This window comes from Bos javanicus, chromosome 9 (genome assembly GCF_032452875.1).
Source record: "Bos javanicus breed banteng chromosome 9, ARS-OSU_banteng_1.0, whole genome shotgun sequence".
Taxonomy (NCBI): Eukaryota; Metazoa; Chordata; class Mammalia; order Artiodactyla; family Bovidae; genus Bos; species Bos javanicus.
In genome coordinates, this window is record NC_083876.1 from 89,547,317 (window position 1) to 89,564,624 (window position 17,308).

At 40.6% G+C, this 17,308-nt stretch overlaps 1 protein-coding gene across 15 annotated transcripts in view; it reads right to left on the reverse strand.

Annotated features, from left to right (window-relative positions):
* Nucleotides 1-17,308, reverse strand: part of SYNE1 (spectrin repeat containing nuclear envelope protein 1) — a 497,963-nt gene that overhangs the window by 403,235 nt on the left and 77,420 nt on the right. For all 15 annotated transcript variants that reach the window (XM_061428348.1, XM_061428354.1, XM_061428353.1 and 12 more), the window contains one exon: nucleotides 5,287-5,348. In XM_061428348.1, the coding sequence (XP_061284332.1) occupies nucleotides 5,287-5,348 (62 nt within the window). The remainder of the gene's footprint in view (nucleotides 1-5,286; nucleotides 5,349-17,308) is intronic.

Below are 17,308 nucleotides of genomic sequence, written 5' to 3' on the forward strand. Positions count from 1 at the left end.
TTGGGAGCAAGCCTTCTCACAGAGACAACAGGCAAAGTGACACAATGTCAAGAAAGTGAAAGTGAAAGTCGCTCAGTCATGTCCGACTCTTTGCGACCCCATGGACTATACAGTCCATGGAATTCTCCAGGCCAGAATACTGGAGTGGGTAGCCTTTCTCTTCTCCAGGGGATCTTCCCAACCCAGGGATCAAACCCAGGTCTCCCACATTGCAGGCAGATTCTTTACTGGCTGAGCCACCAGGGAAGCCCTACAATGTCCAGAGGCCAGATCAAAGATACGAACCTGATCCTGCTTCTGTTGCAAGAAAGGCATTAGTCTCAGAAGCAAGTGAACACATTGCATTGGAGAGGGAAAAATGTGCTTCCATTTAAATTTGGGTGGATATGTAAATGTGATTTCAACCATACTGTGAAGCCTAGGTTGCATTTTTTTTTTTTTTTTTTTTACAGAGAAGGGATACAGAGAGAAATAGAGATGGAAATGGGGATAAAACAGGGACCGGGGATTGAGATACAGATGGAAGGGAGTTGGGTGGAGGTGCGATGGAGGCGGAGATAGGGTGGGAGAGATGGAGGTGACACAGGAATGGGAGCAGGGTGGGAGGGAGAATGAGTGAGAAACAAGCCTGGAACAGGAAACTCAGATAGGAGGAAACTCAGATAGGGATAAAGGTGAGCAGAGGGTGGGGACGACAGAGAGGGGTGAACAAGCAACCATGGGATCAGCTGCCAAGACAGTCACAGACATAAACATGCACTCTGCAGCCCTCCTAAAACTCTCAAGTGTCAAAGCAGGGTCATGGGGTCAGATTTGATTTTCAAAATGTTTTCTGACTATGAATGAATCAGAAAAAGGAAAATATTTTCCAAAGCAGTTGTGGTTTTGGCAAGATACTATGCAGTCACTATAGATAAGTTCTGGATAACAAGTATGGGCATCACTGTTTCAGTTGTCAAGAGACAGGAAAACAAAAAATAACAAGAACAGAGGAGAAAACAACAACAAAATTTCTATGGCAGTAAGTTTCTAATGGAGCAGTTGTGGAGATAGCAATTTTCTGGGTCTTTCCAAATGATACCATCAACATAAAATGGTGTAAAGTAGGGAAACCAAGTGGATTTCAGGCTTACATCTGCATTAAAACCTCAGCAGCACCAACAACCAGGTATATGATGAAGTTCACTATAAAATAACCTGGGTTAAGCACCTAGCACAGTGCCAGAAATTAATTGTTATTTTTCCTCATGTGATTGATGTCTTTACTAGTCTCATAAAGTAAGGAAAGATAACGACTCTTTGCTGTTGCTGTTTTATTAAGCAAACGGTGCTTAGTGTTGTGCCCAGAGCTATTGCGGTTTCTTTTTTTAATTTGAGTAAGTTGCTTTACAATGTTGTGTTAGCTTCTGCTGTACAACGAAGTGTATCAGCTATGTGTATACATATGTCCCCTCCTTCTTGAACCTCCCTCCCACCTCACCCTCACGCCATCCCTCTAGGTCACCACTGAGCACCGAGTTGAGCTCCCTGGGCTATATGGCGGCTTCCCACCAGCTATTTACTTACACATGATAGTGTATATGTGTGAATTCCAACCTCCCAGTTCACCCCACCCCTCCGCCCCTTCCCCGTGTCCACATGTCTGTTTTCTATACTACTACTAAGTCGCTTCAGTCGTGTCCGACTCTGTGTGACCCCACAGACGGCAGCCCACCACGCTCCCCCATCCCTGGGATTCTCCAGGCAAGAATACTGGAGTGGGTTGCCATCTCCTTCTCCAATGCATGAAAGTGAAAGTGAAGTCGCTCAGCTGTGTCCAATCCTAGTGACCCCGTGGACAGCAGCCCACCAGACTCCTCTGTCGGCATTTCTATTCCTGCCCTGCAAATGGGTTCATCTGCACCATTTTTCTAGATTCCACATACACGCATTAATATATAATATTTATTTTTCTCTTTCTGACTTATTCTGTATAACCTGTATACTCTAGGTCCATCCACCCCTCTACCAATGACCTAAATGTGTTTCTTTTTATGGCTAAGTAATACTCCACTGTGAATTCCAATAATTAGCACATCTTAGAGATTTCACAGCATTGCTGGGAAGGTGAGATATGAAATAGTATTAAATCACTTAAGACACACTGAACTTCTCCACCTGCTGCAGGTTCTGGAGGAGTGCTGAGATTTCAGATTCCACCAAACCAGAGGCAGGTATAGCAGAGAGGACACAGGGATGGTGCTGGGAGATGGTTGCCAGGGAAACTACTTATATTCTGGAGCATTTGCTGAGGCCCACCTCACTGTTTCACACGTGGTCAGAAATGACTTCACGAATGAGAAAGCTTTGCACTAAACATTAAAGGCAGGACTTAGATATTTAGACAGGAAATAGTAGGAGCAAGGTCTCCTAGCAGGACTAAGAAAAAGAATGGAAAAGGATACACACTGGTATTCCAATACCCATTTAGCACAACAATATGCAAAGCAATTTGAAACCATGAAAAAATGGTGATAAAAGTAAAGTAGAAAATGAGCTCCTGGCCTACAATCTCTCTGCAAAGGCCCTTTGTATACTGTGTGCCATGGCACACATTCTCATTTTAACTTCTTTTTAAGAATTCAGTATGTAAATAAGTATATCCCAGGAATTCTGCTTTAAAATCTCCCACAAAGATATTCAACTCCATTAAAAAATAAGTATGAAAATAATTAAAAACTTTTTCACCACTCAGATTTAAAAATACTGCTAATCTTAAAGATGATTAATAGTGTGAGGAAAGAGGCATTCTCATAAGTTCTTGGTTATTTATTAAATTTATAAATGTGCATGTGCTGTGGTCTACTCAGTCATGTCAGATTCTTTGCAACACCATGGACTGTGGCCCTCCAGGCTCCTCTGTCCATGGAGATTCTCCAGGTAAGAATATTGGAGTGGGTTGCCATGCCCTCCTCCGAGGGATCTTCCCAACCCAGGTATCGAACCCAGTTCTCCCACACTGCAGGCAGATTCTTTACCACCTGAGCCACAAGGGATGCCCATGAATACTGCAGTGGGGAGCCCACCCCTTCTCCAAGGGACCTTCCCAACACAGTTATCAAACCCAGTTCTCCGACACTGCAGGCGGATTCTTTACTGTCTGAGCCATGAGGGATGCCCATGATTACTAGAGTGGGGAGCCCATCCCTTCTCCAGGGGATCTTCCCAATCCAGGAATTGAATAAGGGTCTCCTGCATGGCAGGCAGATTCTCCACCAGTTGAGCTACCAGGGAAGCCCATAAATGTGTATACTTGTGGACTATCCACCTATTTCTAGAAATTTATTCTAGAAAGTAGAAAAAAATAACACAAGTGTACAGATATATACATGGCCAAGGACTTTTAGTGTGGTACTTTATATAATATTAACCAATTGGCAACAACCTAAGTGATCATTAATAGGCAACTATTATAGCTAGTTTGTAATTATACTTTTATTATATTTATTTATTATATTTATTTATATATATATATATACTATATATATATAAATACTATAATAAAAACCATTATACTTTTATTATATTTATAATAAAAATGTTATTCAACCATTAAAATGTATCTATGACTCTGTATCTATTGACATGGGAGGATGTGCTGAGTGAAGTCAGGCATCCAGAACAGTATCCTCTAGAGGCATTTACATGAAATTATGCATGTCCATGTGAAGGGAAACAGTGATCAATACTTCAGTAACGGTTGCATCAGGACTGTGGGATTTAAGGTGATTTTTACTTTCATTGGGCTTCCCTGGTAGCTCAGATGGTAAAGAGTTCACTGGCAGTGCAGGAGACTCAGGTTCGATCACTGGGTTGGGAAGGTCCCCTGGAGAAGGGAATGGCTACCCATTCCAGTATTCTTGCCTGGAGAATTCCATGGACAGAAGAGCCTGACAAGGGTCCATGGATCCATGGAAAGAAGAGCCTGATAGGAGTCCATGGGGTCGCAAAGAGTCAGACATGACTGAACGACTAACACTTACTTTCATTTTTTTCTAAGGACTATTATCAAAATGATTTACAACGAGCACATAACCATTTCACAATATGAAAAAACAATAACTCTATTTTTAGTTTGGAAAAGCAAGAATTTTGCAAAAGATTACCAGTCTCTAGTGTAAGTAATGGCCATGGAGAGATGGCACCCTCCTAAGCCTGAGAAAATGGGCCCCAAAGTTCTTCAGTGCCTTGTCACAGGGCAGGTTCTGGGTGCAGCCACTGGGCCAGAGAATTCCCATCTTACCAAGAGGTTTTTGGAGAGAGATCCTAGAGAAGACAAGCCTATTGAATCCTGTATCTAGACATGTTATGCTAGTCTCCAGTTTTTGCTGGACTGTGAGCTTCCCAAGGCCTGGGAAAGTGTTTTGCAATTTTCTTTCCTGTCTCCAAAGCCTAGCAAAGACATACAGTAAGCAGTAAATGTGTACCATACCACTGAAATTAGTTGTGTTTTGCTTCTGAACAATAAAAGAAGCTTTGGGGGAAGTCCCCAGTCAAAAATTGCTCATATTAATAGGATTATACCTTGAACACTACAGGTAGCACCTCAGCAAAGATCCTCTAACTGAACACAGAAAATCATTGTATCATTGACATTATTTTTACAAATGCAATGTTTTTTGGTTCACACAGTTGTTCATCAACATTATAAGAGATTAATTTTATTGTAATGTACCTACCTGCGAATTTCTTTTACATTAGTATTTATGTTCAAAATAATCACAATGAATGAATACATAGTTGCCTGACACCATCCAACATCAGTAGGCATAATCTCAGAATGATTAGTCTTTGTAGTGTCCTGACCCCATAATTACTTTTCTATAAAAGCACTTGAGAGGGGAGTCTAGACACCATTACAATCTCTTCAGATAAAATTCTCTGCTCAGGGTAGACCACTCATTGTTTCTTTCTGTTCCAAACAGAAACAAATACAAACAAAAATCTAGCATGAATTCTCCTTCTGGTATGGCACACAGGTTAGTACAGAAGAAAGAAGTGGATGAAATGTTCCATCAGGATTCATGGAAATGACATGAAGTAACTGCTCTTTACTCTGGTTATCTGTTGATTATCTAAAGGCAAGGTTAGCAAATGCCACACGTAGGTGACAATCAAATTCATAGGACTGCCAACACTGACTAGTTAAGAGTGACAACGATCGTGGTAGTGCTATTTTATGCTGTGAATTTAATAATTTATTGGCTCAAACTAAATAAACATAGAACTCTGGGGAGTTTTATTTACCTTGGCCAGATGAGAGTTGATCCATTTTGTGAAAGTACGTTTTTGTACTATCTCTTGCTCATCTAGAAGAAAAAGAATTTATCTGGTTAGATAACAAGTCAGAAAGTTGTATCATGAAAAAATTCACAGTCACACAATTCTAGAAATGATTATTATATATAATATATATGCTATATATAAGGCAGATTCTTTATCAACTGAGCTATCAGGGAAGCCCTAATTATCTATAATAATATATATAGATTATTTTATCTTGTAATTCATCTTGCCAATTATTATCTTGAAGGAAAAATCAATAAGGCTCCAAATATATTAAGGAATTTGACTATTTTTTAAAAAAATCATCAGCAAATGCTTTAAAATTTGCGAAATTTTAGCCATATGTTTACTCAGATGTTAAAGCATCTGCCTGCAATGCGGGAGACCTGGGTTCAATCCCTGGGTCGGGAAGATCCTCTGGAGAAGGAAATGGCAACCCAGTCCAGTATTCTTGCCTGGAGAATCCCATGGATGGAGGAGCGTGGTGTGCTACAGTCCACGGGGTCGCAAAGAGTCGGACACGACTGAGCGACTTCACTTTTCACTCACTTTATTTTCATTCACTTACTGAAAACTCATTGAATAATTAAACTCAATAAGCTGTTAAAAAAAAAATTCACAGAGACCAATTAACTTCTATGGGATGCAGACAGATAAACAGGACATGGTCTCTACCACAATGACTCTAAAGGTAAATATCCAGAAGACAACATAGGCAGTATGCTCTTTGGCACTGGTCTTAGTAACATATTTTTAATACTCATTCTCAGGCAAGGGAAAGAAAAGCAAAAGCGAACAAATGGGACTATATCAAACTGCAGAGTTTTTACACAGTGAAGGAAACTATCAAAAAAACAGAAAGGCTGCCTACAGAATGGGAGAAGATATTTGCAAATGATGTATCCCGTAAGATGTTAATATCCAAAATATACAAAGAACTCATATCACTCAACATCAAAAAAAAAAATCCAGCTGAAAAGTGGGCCGAGGATCTGAATACATATTTTTCCAAAGAAGACATATGCATGGCCAACAGGTATGTGACAAGATGCTCAACATCACTAATTATCAGGGAAAAGCAAATCAAACCACAATGAGATATTATCTCACACCTATTATATACACAAAAAACAACAAATAAGAAGCATTGGAGAAAATAACAAGGATGTAGAGAAAATGAAACCCTATGCACTATTGGAAGGAATATAAATTAGTGCAGCTACTATGGAAAACAATATAGAAATTCCTCAAAGAATTTAAAAACAGAACTACTATACAATCCAGCAATTCTGCTCCTGGATATTTAGAAAATATCACTATTTAGAAAAGATATATGCACCCTTATATTCACTGTAGCATCATTTACAATACCCAAGCTATGGAAACAAGCTAAGTGCTCATCAATAGATGAATGGATAAAAAACAAAGAACATGATGTGGTATAAACCCATATTTATATTAGTCAGCCATTAAAAAGAATGATTTCTTGCCATTTGCAACAATGTGGATGAATCTAGAAGGTATTATGCTAAATGAAATAAGTGAGAAAAAAAATAAATACTGTATGATTTACTTATATGTGAAATCTAAGAATTAAAAACAAATCATAGAGACAGAGAACAAACAGGTGATTGCTTAGAGGCATTGAGGGGAGGAAAGAAATAGGAGAGTGAGATTAAGAGGTACAAACTTTCAGCTGCAAAATTATGAGTCACAGGTATGAAATGTACAGGGTGGGGAATATAGTTAATTACTATGTAATATCTTTGTATGGAGACAGTTGGTAACTAGACTTATTGTGGTGATCACTTCGAAATGTATGAAAATAGTGAATCACTGTGTTGTGTAACAGGAACTAGCATAGTACTTATACTTTTCAACTATACTTCAAAAACAAACAAAGCCATCAGATCAGATCAGATCAGTCGCTCAGTCGTGTCCGACTCTTTGCGACCCCATGAATCTCAGCACGCCAGGCCTCCCTGTCCATCACCAACTCCCGGAGTTCACTCAAACTCACATCCATCAAGTCGATGATGCCATCCAGACATCTCATCCTCTGTCGTCTCCTTCTCCTCCTGCCCCCAATCCCTCCCAGCATCAGAGTCTTTTCCAATGAGTCAACTCTTCACATGAGGTGGCCAAAGTACTGGAGTTTCAGCTTTAGCATCATTCCTTCCAAAGAAATCCCAGGGCTGATCTCCTTCAGAATGGACTGGTTGGATCTCCTTGCAGTCCAGGGGACTCTCAAGAGTCTTCTCCAACACCACAGTTCAAAAGCATCAATTCTTCGGCACTCAGCCTTCTTCACAGTCCAACTCTCACATCCATACATGACCACAGGAAAAACCATAGCCTTGACTAGACAAACCTTTGTTGGCAAAGTAATGTCTCTGCTTTTGAACATGCTATCTAGGTTGGTCATAACTTTCCTTCCAAGGAGTAAGCGTCTTTTAATTTCATGGCTGCAATCACCATCTGCAGTGATTTTGGAGCCCCAAAAATAAAGTCTGACACTGTTTCCACTGTTTCCCCATCTATTTCCCATGAAGTGATGGGACCGGATGCCATGATCTTCATTTTCTGAATGTTGAGCTTTAAGCCAACTTTTTCACTCTCCTCTTTCACCTTCATCAAGAGGCTTTTTAGTTCCTCTTCACTTTCTGCCATAAGGGTGGTGTCATCTGCATATCTGAGGTGATTGATATTTCTCCCGGCAATCTTGATTCCAGCTTGTATTTCTTCCAGCCCAGCATTTCTCATGATGTACTCTGCATATAAGTTAAATAAACAGGGTGACAATATACAGCCTTGATGTACTCCTTTTCCTATTTGGAACCAGTCTGTTGTTCCATGTCCAGTTCTAACTGTTGCTTCCTGACCTGCATACAGATTTCTCAGGAGGCAGGTCAGGTGATCTGGTATTCCCATCTCTTTCAGAATTTTCCACAGTTGATTGTGATCCACACAGTCAAAGGCTTTGGCATAGTCAATAAAGCAGAAATAGATGTTTTTCTGGAACTCTCTTGCTTTTTTGATGATCCAGTGGATGTTGGCAATTTGATCTCTGGTTCCTCTGCCTTTTCTAAAACCAGCTTGAACATCAGGAAGTTCACGGTTCACATATTGCTGAAGCCTGGCTTGGAGAATTTTAAGCATTACTTTATTAGCGTGTGAGATGACTGCAAAGTCATAGAAAAAGAAATCAGATTTGTGGTTAGCAGAGTGGTGGTGGAGGAGGGGAACTGTATGAAGGTGGTCAAAAGGTGTGACTTCCAGTTAAAAGATAAATTAAGTACTTTATTATTGCTACAATGCAATGAACAATGCACTACAGTAATATACAACATGATAAATACAATTGACACTGCTATATGTTATATATGAAAGTGGTTTAAAGACCATAAATCCTAAGAGTTCTCATCACAAGGAAAACAATTTGTTTTTTCAATTTCTTTAACTTTGTGTCTATATGACATGAGGGATATTCACTAAACTTACTGTGATAATCATTTCATGGTGTGTGTAAGTCAAATCATTACACTCTACACCTTAAACTTGTATGGTGCTTCATGTCCATTATATCTCAATAAAACTGGAAGAAAAAGGTAGGCAAGTCAAAATAGAAAAAAAAAATTATAATAAAAGTAAATATTTAGAGGTGGAGAGAAACAAGAAAAGGAAAGTATATAGTGAAGGGTACAGTAGTGTACCAAGATAGAAGCATTTCGGGGACTCCATCCCATGGGGAGTGGGGTGAACATACTATAGGGTAACCTCCAAGAACTCCCACATCCTAGAGTCCATAACCTTTGTGTGAACAACTGCAGCCAGAACCTGTGAACTGCTTCTAATCAACAGAAGACAGCAAAGGGGATGGCATGCCACACCCATGAACGTGTTACTTCATGTAAGACTCCTTCTGAGCTGACTGGAGCGAGAGACTCTCCTTTTGGCGTAAACAACCAAACAGCCAAGATGTGACCCATCCCTGGAGAGGGTCCTGGAGCAGAGAACTGCAGGCTGCCTCTGGAAGTAGTGGGTGAGGGCGGCAGCCTCCAGCCAAGAGCCCAGAAGAAGCTCCATCACACACAAGGAAATGAATTCTGGATGGGTTTGAAAGTGGATTCTTCCTTATTCAGGCTCCGGACGAGAGTGCGGCCCAGCTAGCATCCTGACTGCGGACTCATGAGACCATGAGCAGATGGCACAGCTATCTGCACAGACTCCTGACCCATAAGAATCTGGAGATAATAAATGAACATCGTTTTAAATTGCTGAGTTTGGTAACTTGTTATGCAATAAAGGAAAACTAATATACAAATAAAAACAGGTCTGCTTCAAGAAGGCTTTTTAATTAGAGATATATGGAGATGAGTGCCAGGGGACTTCCCAGGTGGTCCACTGGTTGGGAGTCTGCATTCCAATATAGGAGGCATGGGTTCATTTCCTGCTTGGGGAACTAGGATCCCCCATGCCAGTGGCAACTGAACCCATGCACCTCAATCACAGAGCCCACGTGCTCTGGAGGCCTTGGGCTGCAATGAGAGATGCCGCAGCTAAGACCTGAAGCAGCCCCAAATACTAAATAAAATAGATAAAATAGTTTTTAAATGATTGAAATGGCATAACCGCTTTCAAGGAAAAGGTGAATTCTATTCTCTACACCAATATCTATTGAGTGTCAACTGTTTGCTATAAACTGATTGTTGTAAGGAAAACAGATGAAAAAGATATCACCTCAATTCCTCACCTTTTAAAGGTGATGCTCAAAGAAATGTAATATCAACTAGCTAGAAAGGTAGATTTCATCTCTGGAGCTGACCTCTCCTGGGCTTCAGGTCAGAATCCTGGACTGCCTGGTAGAATATAAACCTCTGAGGACATTAACTTTGTTCCCAATGCCCACAAATGTGACATATAAATCCTACTGAATGAATAAAGAAAATACAAAGCAGTCTTTAAATTTAGAGAAAATATGGATATATTCATAAAATTTAAAGAAACCACTATTTGTAATCACATTAAACATGCACTTTTAACTTTCAAGTACCTACCGGAAACAAACCCAAATAATAATAATGGTTAAGTCTTCCTATGTATCTGGCACTTGTTTCCCTATCTATTTATAGATCATATTATATTTAAATTAATTATTATGTCTTGTGTAATAAATATTTATTAACTCTTTGAATTCTTATAACAAATCTACAAGAGGAACTACTTTAATGTCCATTTTACAAATAAGAAAACTGGGGGAATTCCCTGATGCTCCAGTGGTTAAAAATCCACACTTCCACGACAGGGAGCACAGGTCTGCAAGCCGCTGGCGTGACCAAAAACCAAAAAGAAAGAAAACCAACGTACACAGAGGTTAAGCATTTTCAGCAAGGTCACTCAGTGGCAATGCCAAGTTTAAGACGCCACAAGTTTCTGAAATAAGAAGAAAAAAGAAGGGAGGGAGGGAAGGGAGGAAGGAGGGAAGATAAAAGTAGCAGGTTTGAGAGGGAAGATTATGAGAATTCACGCCCACTGCAAATGCATCATGAGATATCTGGATGGAACAGCAGCATCAGCACAGAGGAGAGATGAGATGAGAAGCCAGGTTAGGAGGTGGGTGCCCCCCGATAGGAACATGCACTGCGCTCTGATTCAGGACCAACTTTTGGTCTAGGTGAGTGTTACTGAGCAGATGCAGCTCCAAATCCCCTCTCCTAGGGCTTGAACTTGATTCCTTTCTAAAAGCCACACTGTGAGGATTAAAAAAAAAACCACAAAACTAGTTATGAAAATTCTCTAGGTCCTTCAACCCTGTGGCTTCCATCACTGCCTCTGTTTCAATAACAGCTGGTCCTCAGGAGTTAGAGAGATGTCTACCTAGGACACCTGCTGGCTGCACACGGCCCTGGGTAATGTTATGTGTGATAATCCCCAAATCCCACGGCAATATCCCTCTCTAAAAAATGAGTGAAAAATAAAGAGAGCTAGCTCTGATATTCAATTTCTGTATTTCTTGGCCCATCTATATATTTCCTCAGTACTAGGCTGTTTCAGGGCAAGATCATGACACGTGCAGACATGGGCCTAATGCAGCAAAGGTGATTACATCTGACTATTCAGAAACTGTCACCTGACTATAGTCAATAGCTTTTTTCCTGATGAGTCATAGTAACAAAGACTGGCTGATTTCTCACAACCATGGTTTGTCCTAAGTGACTTACACATGAAGCTGGAAGCTCAGAGACCACAGAAAAAGGTGACCTGCGTTACTGAGAGACTTTGCAATCAATCACGAAAAATTTGCTGCCTAGAAGTAGGTTAACTGTATTTTCATTTTACCATATTAATAAATTTATTCTATATAAATATGTTATGTAAAACTGTACACACAACCCAACCATCAGCAGCTGTTAACTAGCATTACCAAATTTAAAAAAAATTAACATAAATGCCAATATCCTCTTAACAGATGGTATCTTTTAAAATGTTAACAGTAATTAAAATTAGCATATTTCAGTATATATAACAAATTTGTCCATCAGAATTTATTTCTGAGATACACAGCATTGCATTCATGGGTATGCACATAAAGATGAACATTTTTATCACAGTTATGAACAATCATAAACAGCAAAATACTGGATTTCTAGGTATATCCATTCTTAATCAATGTCATCTTTAATACAGAAATACCAAGAAGAAAGACTGTTTGAATAGATACAGTTGTTAAGTCTGACACTGCCATCTCTGACAAAAACATTAGGGTATCATATATTAATACATTCACAGTTTGTAATAAGTTATGATTAACTTTTTTAGTTTTTGCAGACTCTAATTATACTCTTTGGATGCTTTAAGGACAATGATGTCTAAGTCTCCTAAGAGTAAATATGTTAATTTAAAACAAACCAAATATTTAAAATAATATTGTTCCTAATTGCAACTAATAAAGTGTTTTCATCATTTCTGATGCAGATATATTCACCTCGACAAAGTTGGAAAGCAATTTATAAATAGAAATAAGCAGGTTGAATTTCTCAACACAATCAATATGGCTACAAAGGAAAAAACAACAAAAAGATATGATGGCAACATAACCATTATTCATTTAATAAAAGCCTCAATTCAGTGATCTAAATTAAAATTTTAGTTGTTTTGGGATCAAAATTACATGATCCAAAGTATTGATTTATAGTTAATAAAATTATCACTAGTTTTGTTATATAATATGGGTAGGGTCTAAGTTATATCGAATATTTCAACAGAATGAAAAAGTTTAAAATTACCCAATGTTTAGATTTTAAATTAAACATACACATGAAAAGGGGCTTCCCTGGTAGCTCAGCTGGGAAAGAATCTGCCTGAAACACAGGAGACCCCAATTCGATTCCTGCCTGGGAAGATCCACTGGAGACGGGAACGGCTACACACTCCAGTATTCTAACCTGGAAAATTTCATAGACTGTATACTCCATGGGTCGTAAAGAGTTGGACATGACTGAGTGACTTTCACTTCACTTTCACTTATACATGAAAAAAATTATAGGACCATGCTATCAGTTCAGTTCAGTTGCTCAGTCGTGTCCGACTCTTTGCCACCCCATGAATCACAGCATGCCAGGCCTCCCTGTCCATCACCAACTCCCGGAGTTCACCCAAACTCATGTCCATCAAGTCGTTGATGCTATCCAGCCATCTCATCCTCTGTTGTCCCCTTCTCCTCCTGCCCCCAATCCCTCCCAACATTAGGGTCTTTCCCAGTGAGTCAACTCTTCACATGAGATGGCCAAAGTATTAGAGTTTCAGCTTCAGCATCAGTCCTTCCAGTGAATATTCAGGACTGATTTCCTTTAGGATGGACTGGTTGGATCTTCTTGCAGTCCAAGGGACTTTCAAGAGTCTTCTCCAACACCACAGTTCAAAAGCATCAATTCTTTGGCACTCAGCTTTCTTCACAGTCCAAATCTCACATCCATACATGACGACTGGAAAAACAATAGCCTTGACTAGACAGACCTTTGTTGACAAAGTAATGTCTCTGCTTTTCAATATGCTGTCTAGGTTGGTCATAACTTTCCTTCCAAGGAGTAAGCGTCTTTTAATTTCATGGCTGAAATCACCATCTGCAGTGATTTTGGAGCCCCCCAAAATAAAGTCTGACACTGTTTCCACTGTTTCCCCATCTATTTCCCATGAAGTAATAGGACCAGATGCCATGATCTTCGTTTTCTGAATGTTGAGCTTTAAGCCACTCTCCTCTTTCACTTTCATCAAGAGGCTCTTTAGTTCCTCTTCACTTTCTGCCATAAGGGTGGTGTCATCTGCATATCTGACGTTATTGATATTTCTTCCGGCAATCTTGATTCCAGCTTGTGCTTCTTCCAGTCCAGCGTTTCTCATGATGTACTCTGCATTAAATTAAATAAGCAGGGTGACAATATACAGCCTTGATGTACTCCTTTTCCTATTTGGAACCAGTCTGTTGTTCCATGTCCAGTTCTAACTGTTGCTTCCTGACCTGCCTACAGGTTTCTCAAGAGTCAGGTCAGGTGGTCTGGTATTCCCATCTCTTGAAGAATTTTCCACAGTTTATTGTGATCCACACAGTCAAAGGCTTTGGCATAGTCAATAAAGCAGAAATACATGTTTTTCTGGAGCTCTCTTGCTTTTTTGATGATCCAGCGGATGTTGGCAATTTGATCTCTGGTTCTTCTGCCTTTCCTAAAACCAGCTTGAACATCAGGAAGTTCATGGTTCACATATTGCTGAAGCCTGGCTTGAAGAATTTTGAGCATTACTTTACTAGCATGTGAGATGAGTGCAATTGTGCGGTAGTTTGAGCATTCTTTGGCATTGCCTTTCTTTGGGATTGGAATGAAAACTGACCTTTTCCAGTCCTGTGGCCACTGCTGAGTTTTCCAAATTTGCTGGCATATTGAGTGCAGCACTTTCACAGCATCATCTTTCAGGATTTGAAATAGCTCAACTGGAATTCCATCACCTCCAGTAGCTTTGTTTGTAGTTTGTTCTTAGTAGTTCTAAGGCCCATTTGACTTTACATTCCCGGATGTCTGGCTCTAAGTGAGTGATCACACCATCGTGATTTTCTTGGTCAGGAAGATCTTTTTTGTACAGTTCTTCTGTGTATTCTTGCCAGCTCTTCTTAATATCTTCTGCTTCCATTAGGTGCATCCCATTTCTGTCCTTCCTTGTGCCCATCTTTGCATGAAATGTTCCCTTGGTATCTAATTTTCTTGAAGAGATCTCTAGTCTTTCCCATTCTATTCTCCTGTGTTTCTTTGCATTGATTGCTGAGGAAGGCTTTGCTATCTCTCCTTGCTATTTTTTTGAACTCTGCATTCAAATGCTTATATCTTTCCTTTTCTCCTTTGCTTTTTGCTTCTCTTCTTTTCACAGCTACTTGTAAGGCCTCCTCAGACAGCCATTTTGCTTTTTTGCATTTCTTTTCCATGGGGATGGTCTTGATCCCTGTCTCCTGTACAATGTCACGAACCTCCGTCCATAGTTCATCAGGCACTCTTTCTATCAGATCTAGGCCCTTAAATCTATTTCTCACTTCCACTGTATAATCATAAGGGATTTGATTTAGGTCATACCTGAATGGTCTAGTGGTTTTCCCTACTTTCTTCAATTTAAGTCTGAATTTGGCATTAAGGAGTTTATGATCTGAGCCACAGTCTGCTCCAGGTCTTGTTTTTGCTGACTGTATAGAGCTTCTCCATCTTCGGCTGCAAAGAATGTAATCAATCTGATTATGGTGTTGACCATCTGGTGATGTCCATGTGTAGAGTCTTCTCTTGTGTTGTTGGACAAAGGTGTTTGCTATGACCAGGCTATAGCTGATTACCAAATATGTCCACAAATTCCTGCCACTCTGGTCAGCACACCCTTTGCAACATGGTTTTGCTGTTCCTCCTATCAGGATAGAGAGAAAGCTTCCCCACCCTGAGCGAGTCTGGCTGGGCTTCCCTGGTGGCTCAGTGGTAAAGAACCCACCTACCAATGAGGAGATGTGGGACTGATCCCTAGGTCAAGAAGATCCCCTGGAGAAGGAAATGGCAATGCATTCCAGTATTCTTGCCTGGGAAATCCCATGAACAGAGAAGTCTGGTGGGCTACAGTCCACGGTGTCACAAAAGAGTCAGACACGAGCAACTCAACAACAACAACAGAGTCTAGGCTGGGCCTTCAGACTTGCTTTGATCAATAACATGGCTAAAGTGATCTCATTCAACTTCAGAGGCTGGGCTTTAAAAGGTCTTGAAGCTCCATCATGGCTCTCTATGAACTCTGTCCTGGTGGTGATACAGCAACCTAGAGGAACAAAGACACTTGGAGGACACCTAAAGCACCCAGGGTGACAGCCAGAACCAACTGCCAGACACGTGAACAAGGGGACTTGCCAGCCCTGCTGATTTTCCCGCTAAACGTAGCCAAGTGAATGTTTCCAGGCACAGTCAACAGAGGAAATGCCTAGCCCACCCACGGGACCAGCGGAAACCATATGTATTATTGCGTTAACTCTCTAAATCCCGATGGTGGTTTAGCAAAGGCTAATTGAAACAGAAATTGTTGCTGGAGGTCAGTGGTGCTTTAAAAGAAATCTAAAACATGTGGCCTTGGGATGAGGTGGGGAAGGAGGCTGAAGGTCACAAAGAGACTCTTGGTCAAGGCTGAAAGAACAGTGAGGAAACTGCCAACTGGGACTGGAAGGAGAACTACACATATTTTATGCATTTATATTCTGTCATTGGAAGTAACTTGAACTTTTGCAACTGGCTAGGGGGATTTTCCTATAGAAAGCTGTTAACTGGCTTTTTTTAACTGCACATTATAAGGTCCTGGGGTCGCAAAGAATCAGACGTGACTGAGCAACTGAACTGAACCGATAAGGTCCTGGAAGAAAGGGAGATGAACCAAAGAAGAAATTATTAAGTTTGCAAACAGAATTTAGAGGAAACATAGAAAGCCTTTGATATGGTGCAGTGGAAAAAACTATTGTTCTGTCATTGTCAGTCTCTCATGGAAAAAGATTTGCAAAGCAAAAAATAGCTTCAGGATAACAGTAAATCAAGAATGTGACTGTAAGACCATTGTGAAGAACTTGGAAAGATTTAAGGCAGTGCTTGGTTGATGATCCCAACCAGACAAACCAGCTTCTGAGAAACTTAAGGGCACTGCCAACTGCAGTGGCCCGTGATGCAAAGTTTAATTCAGACTTTGGGTTTGGAGGGCACAGGATAAACTCCAAGCAGATTTAGGGAAAGCCAACAAATCTGTTAAGCAAAAATGCCACCCGTTGGAACTAAAGGGACCGGCTAATTCAAAATGAAGAGAAGATTTTGGAACCACAAATTTATATGGCTAAGAAGAAGCTGAGAAGACTATCAGCCACAAACATAAGCCACTTCTTATCAAAAAGACAGGGAATGACCCTTGTTCTTGAATGAAAGGGACGGGCCACCTGTGTCTGGCTGGATTTCAGGATAACTTCAGAGCATGACTACCATCTCCTTTCCATTATTCCCTTTTCTGAACAGAAGCATCTGTTGCAATGGTCCCTCCCTGTCTCAAGACTGCATGTTGGATGAATGGGAAGCAGTAACCTCTCTTTTCAGAGAAGGAAATGGCACCCCACTCGGGTACTCTTGCCTGGAAAATCCCACGGATGGAGGAGCCTGGAAGGCTGCAGTCTGTGGGGTCGCTAAGAGACACGACTGAGCGACTTCACTTTCACTTTTCACTTTCATGCATTGGAGAAGGAAATGGCAACCCATTCCAATGTTCTTGCCTGGAGAATCCCAGGGATGGGGGAGCCTGATGGGCTGCCATCTATGGGGTCGCACAGAGTCGGACATGACTGAAGTGACTTAGCAGCAGCAGCAGCAGCAGCAGCAGCAACCTCTCTTTTTAGTTTCCAGGCCTAGGGATTGAGAGGAATTGCATCTGAGGAGGCTCACCT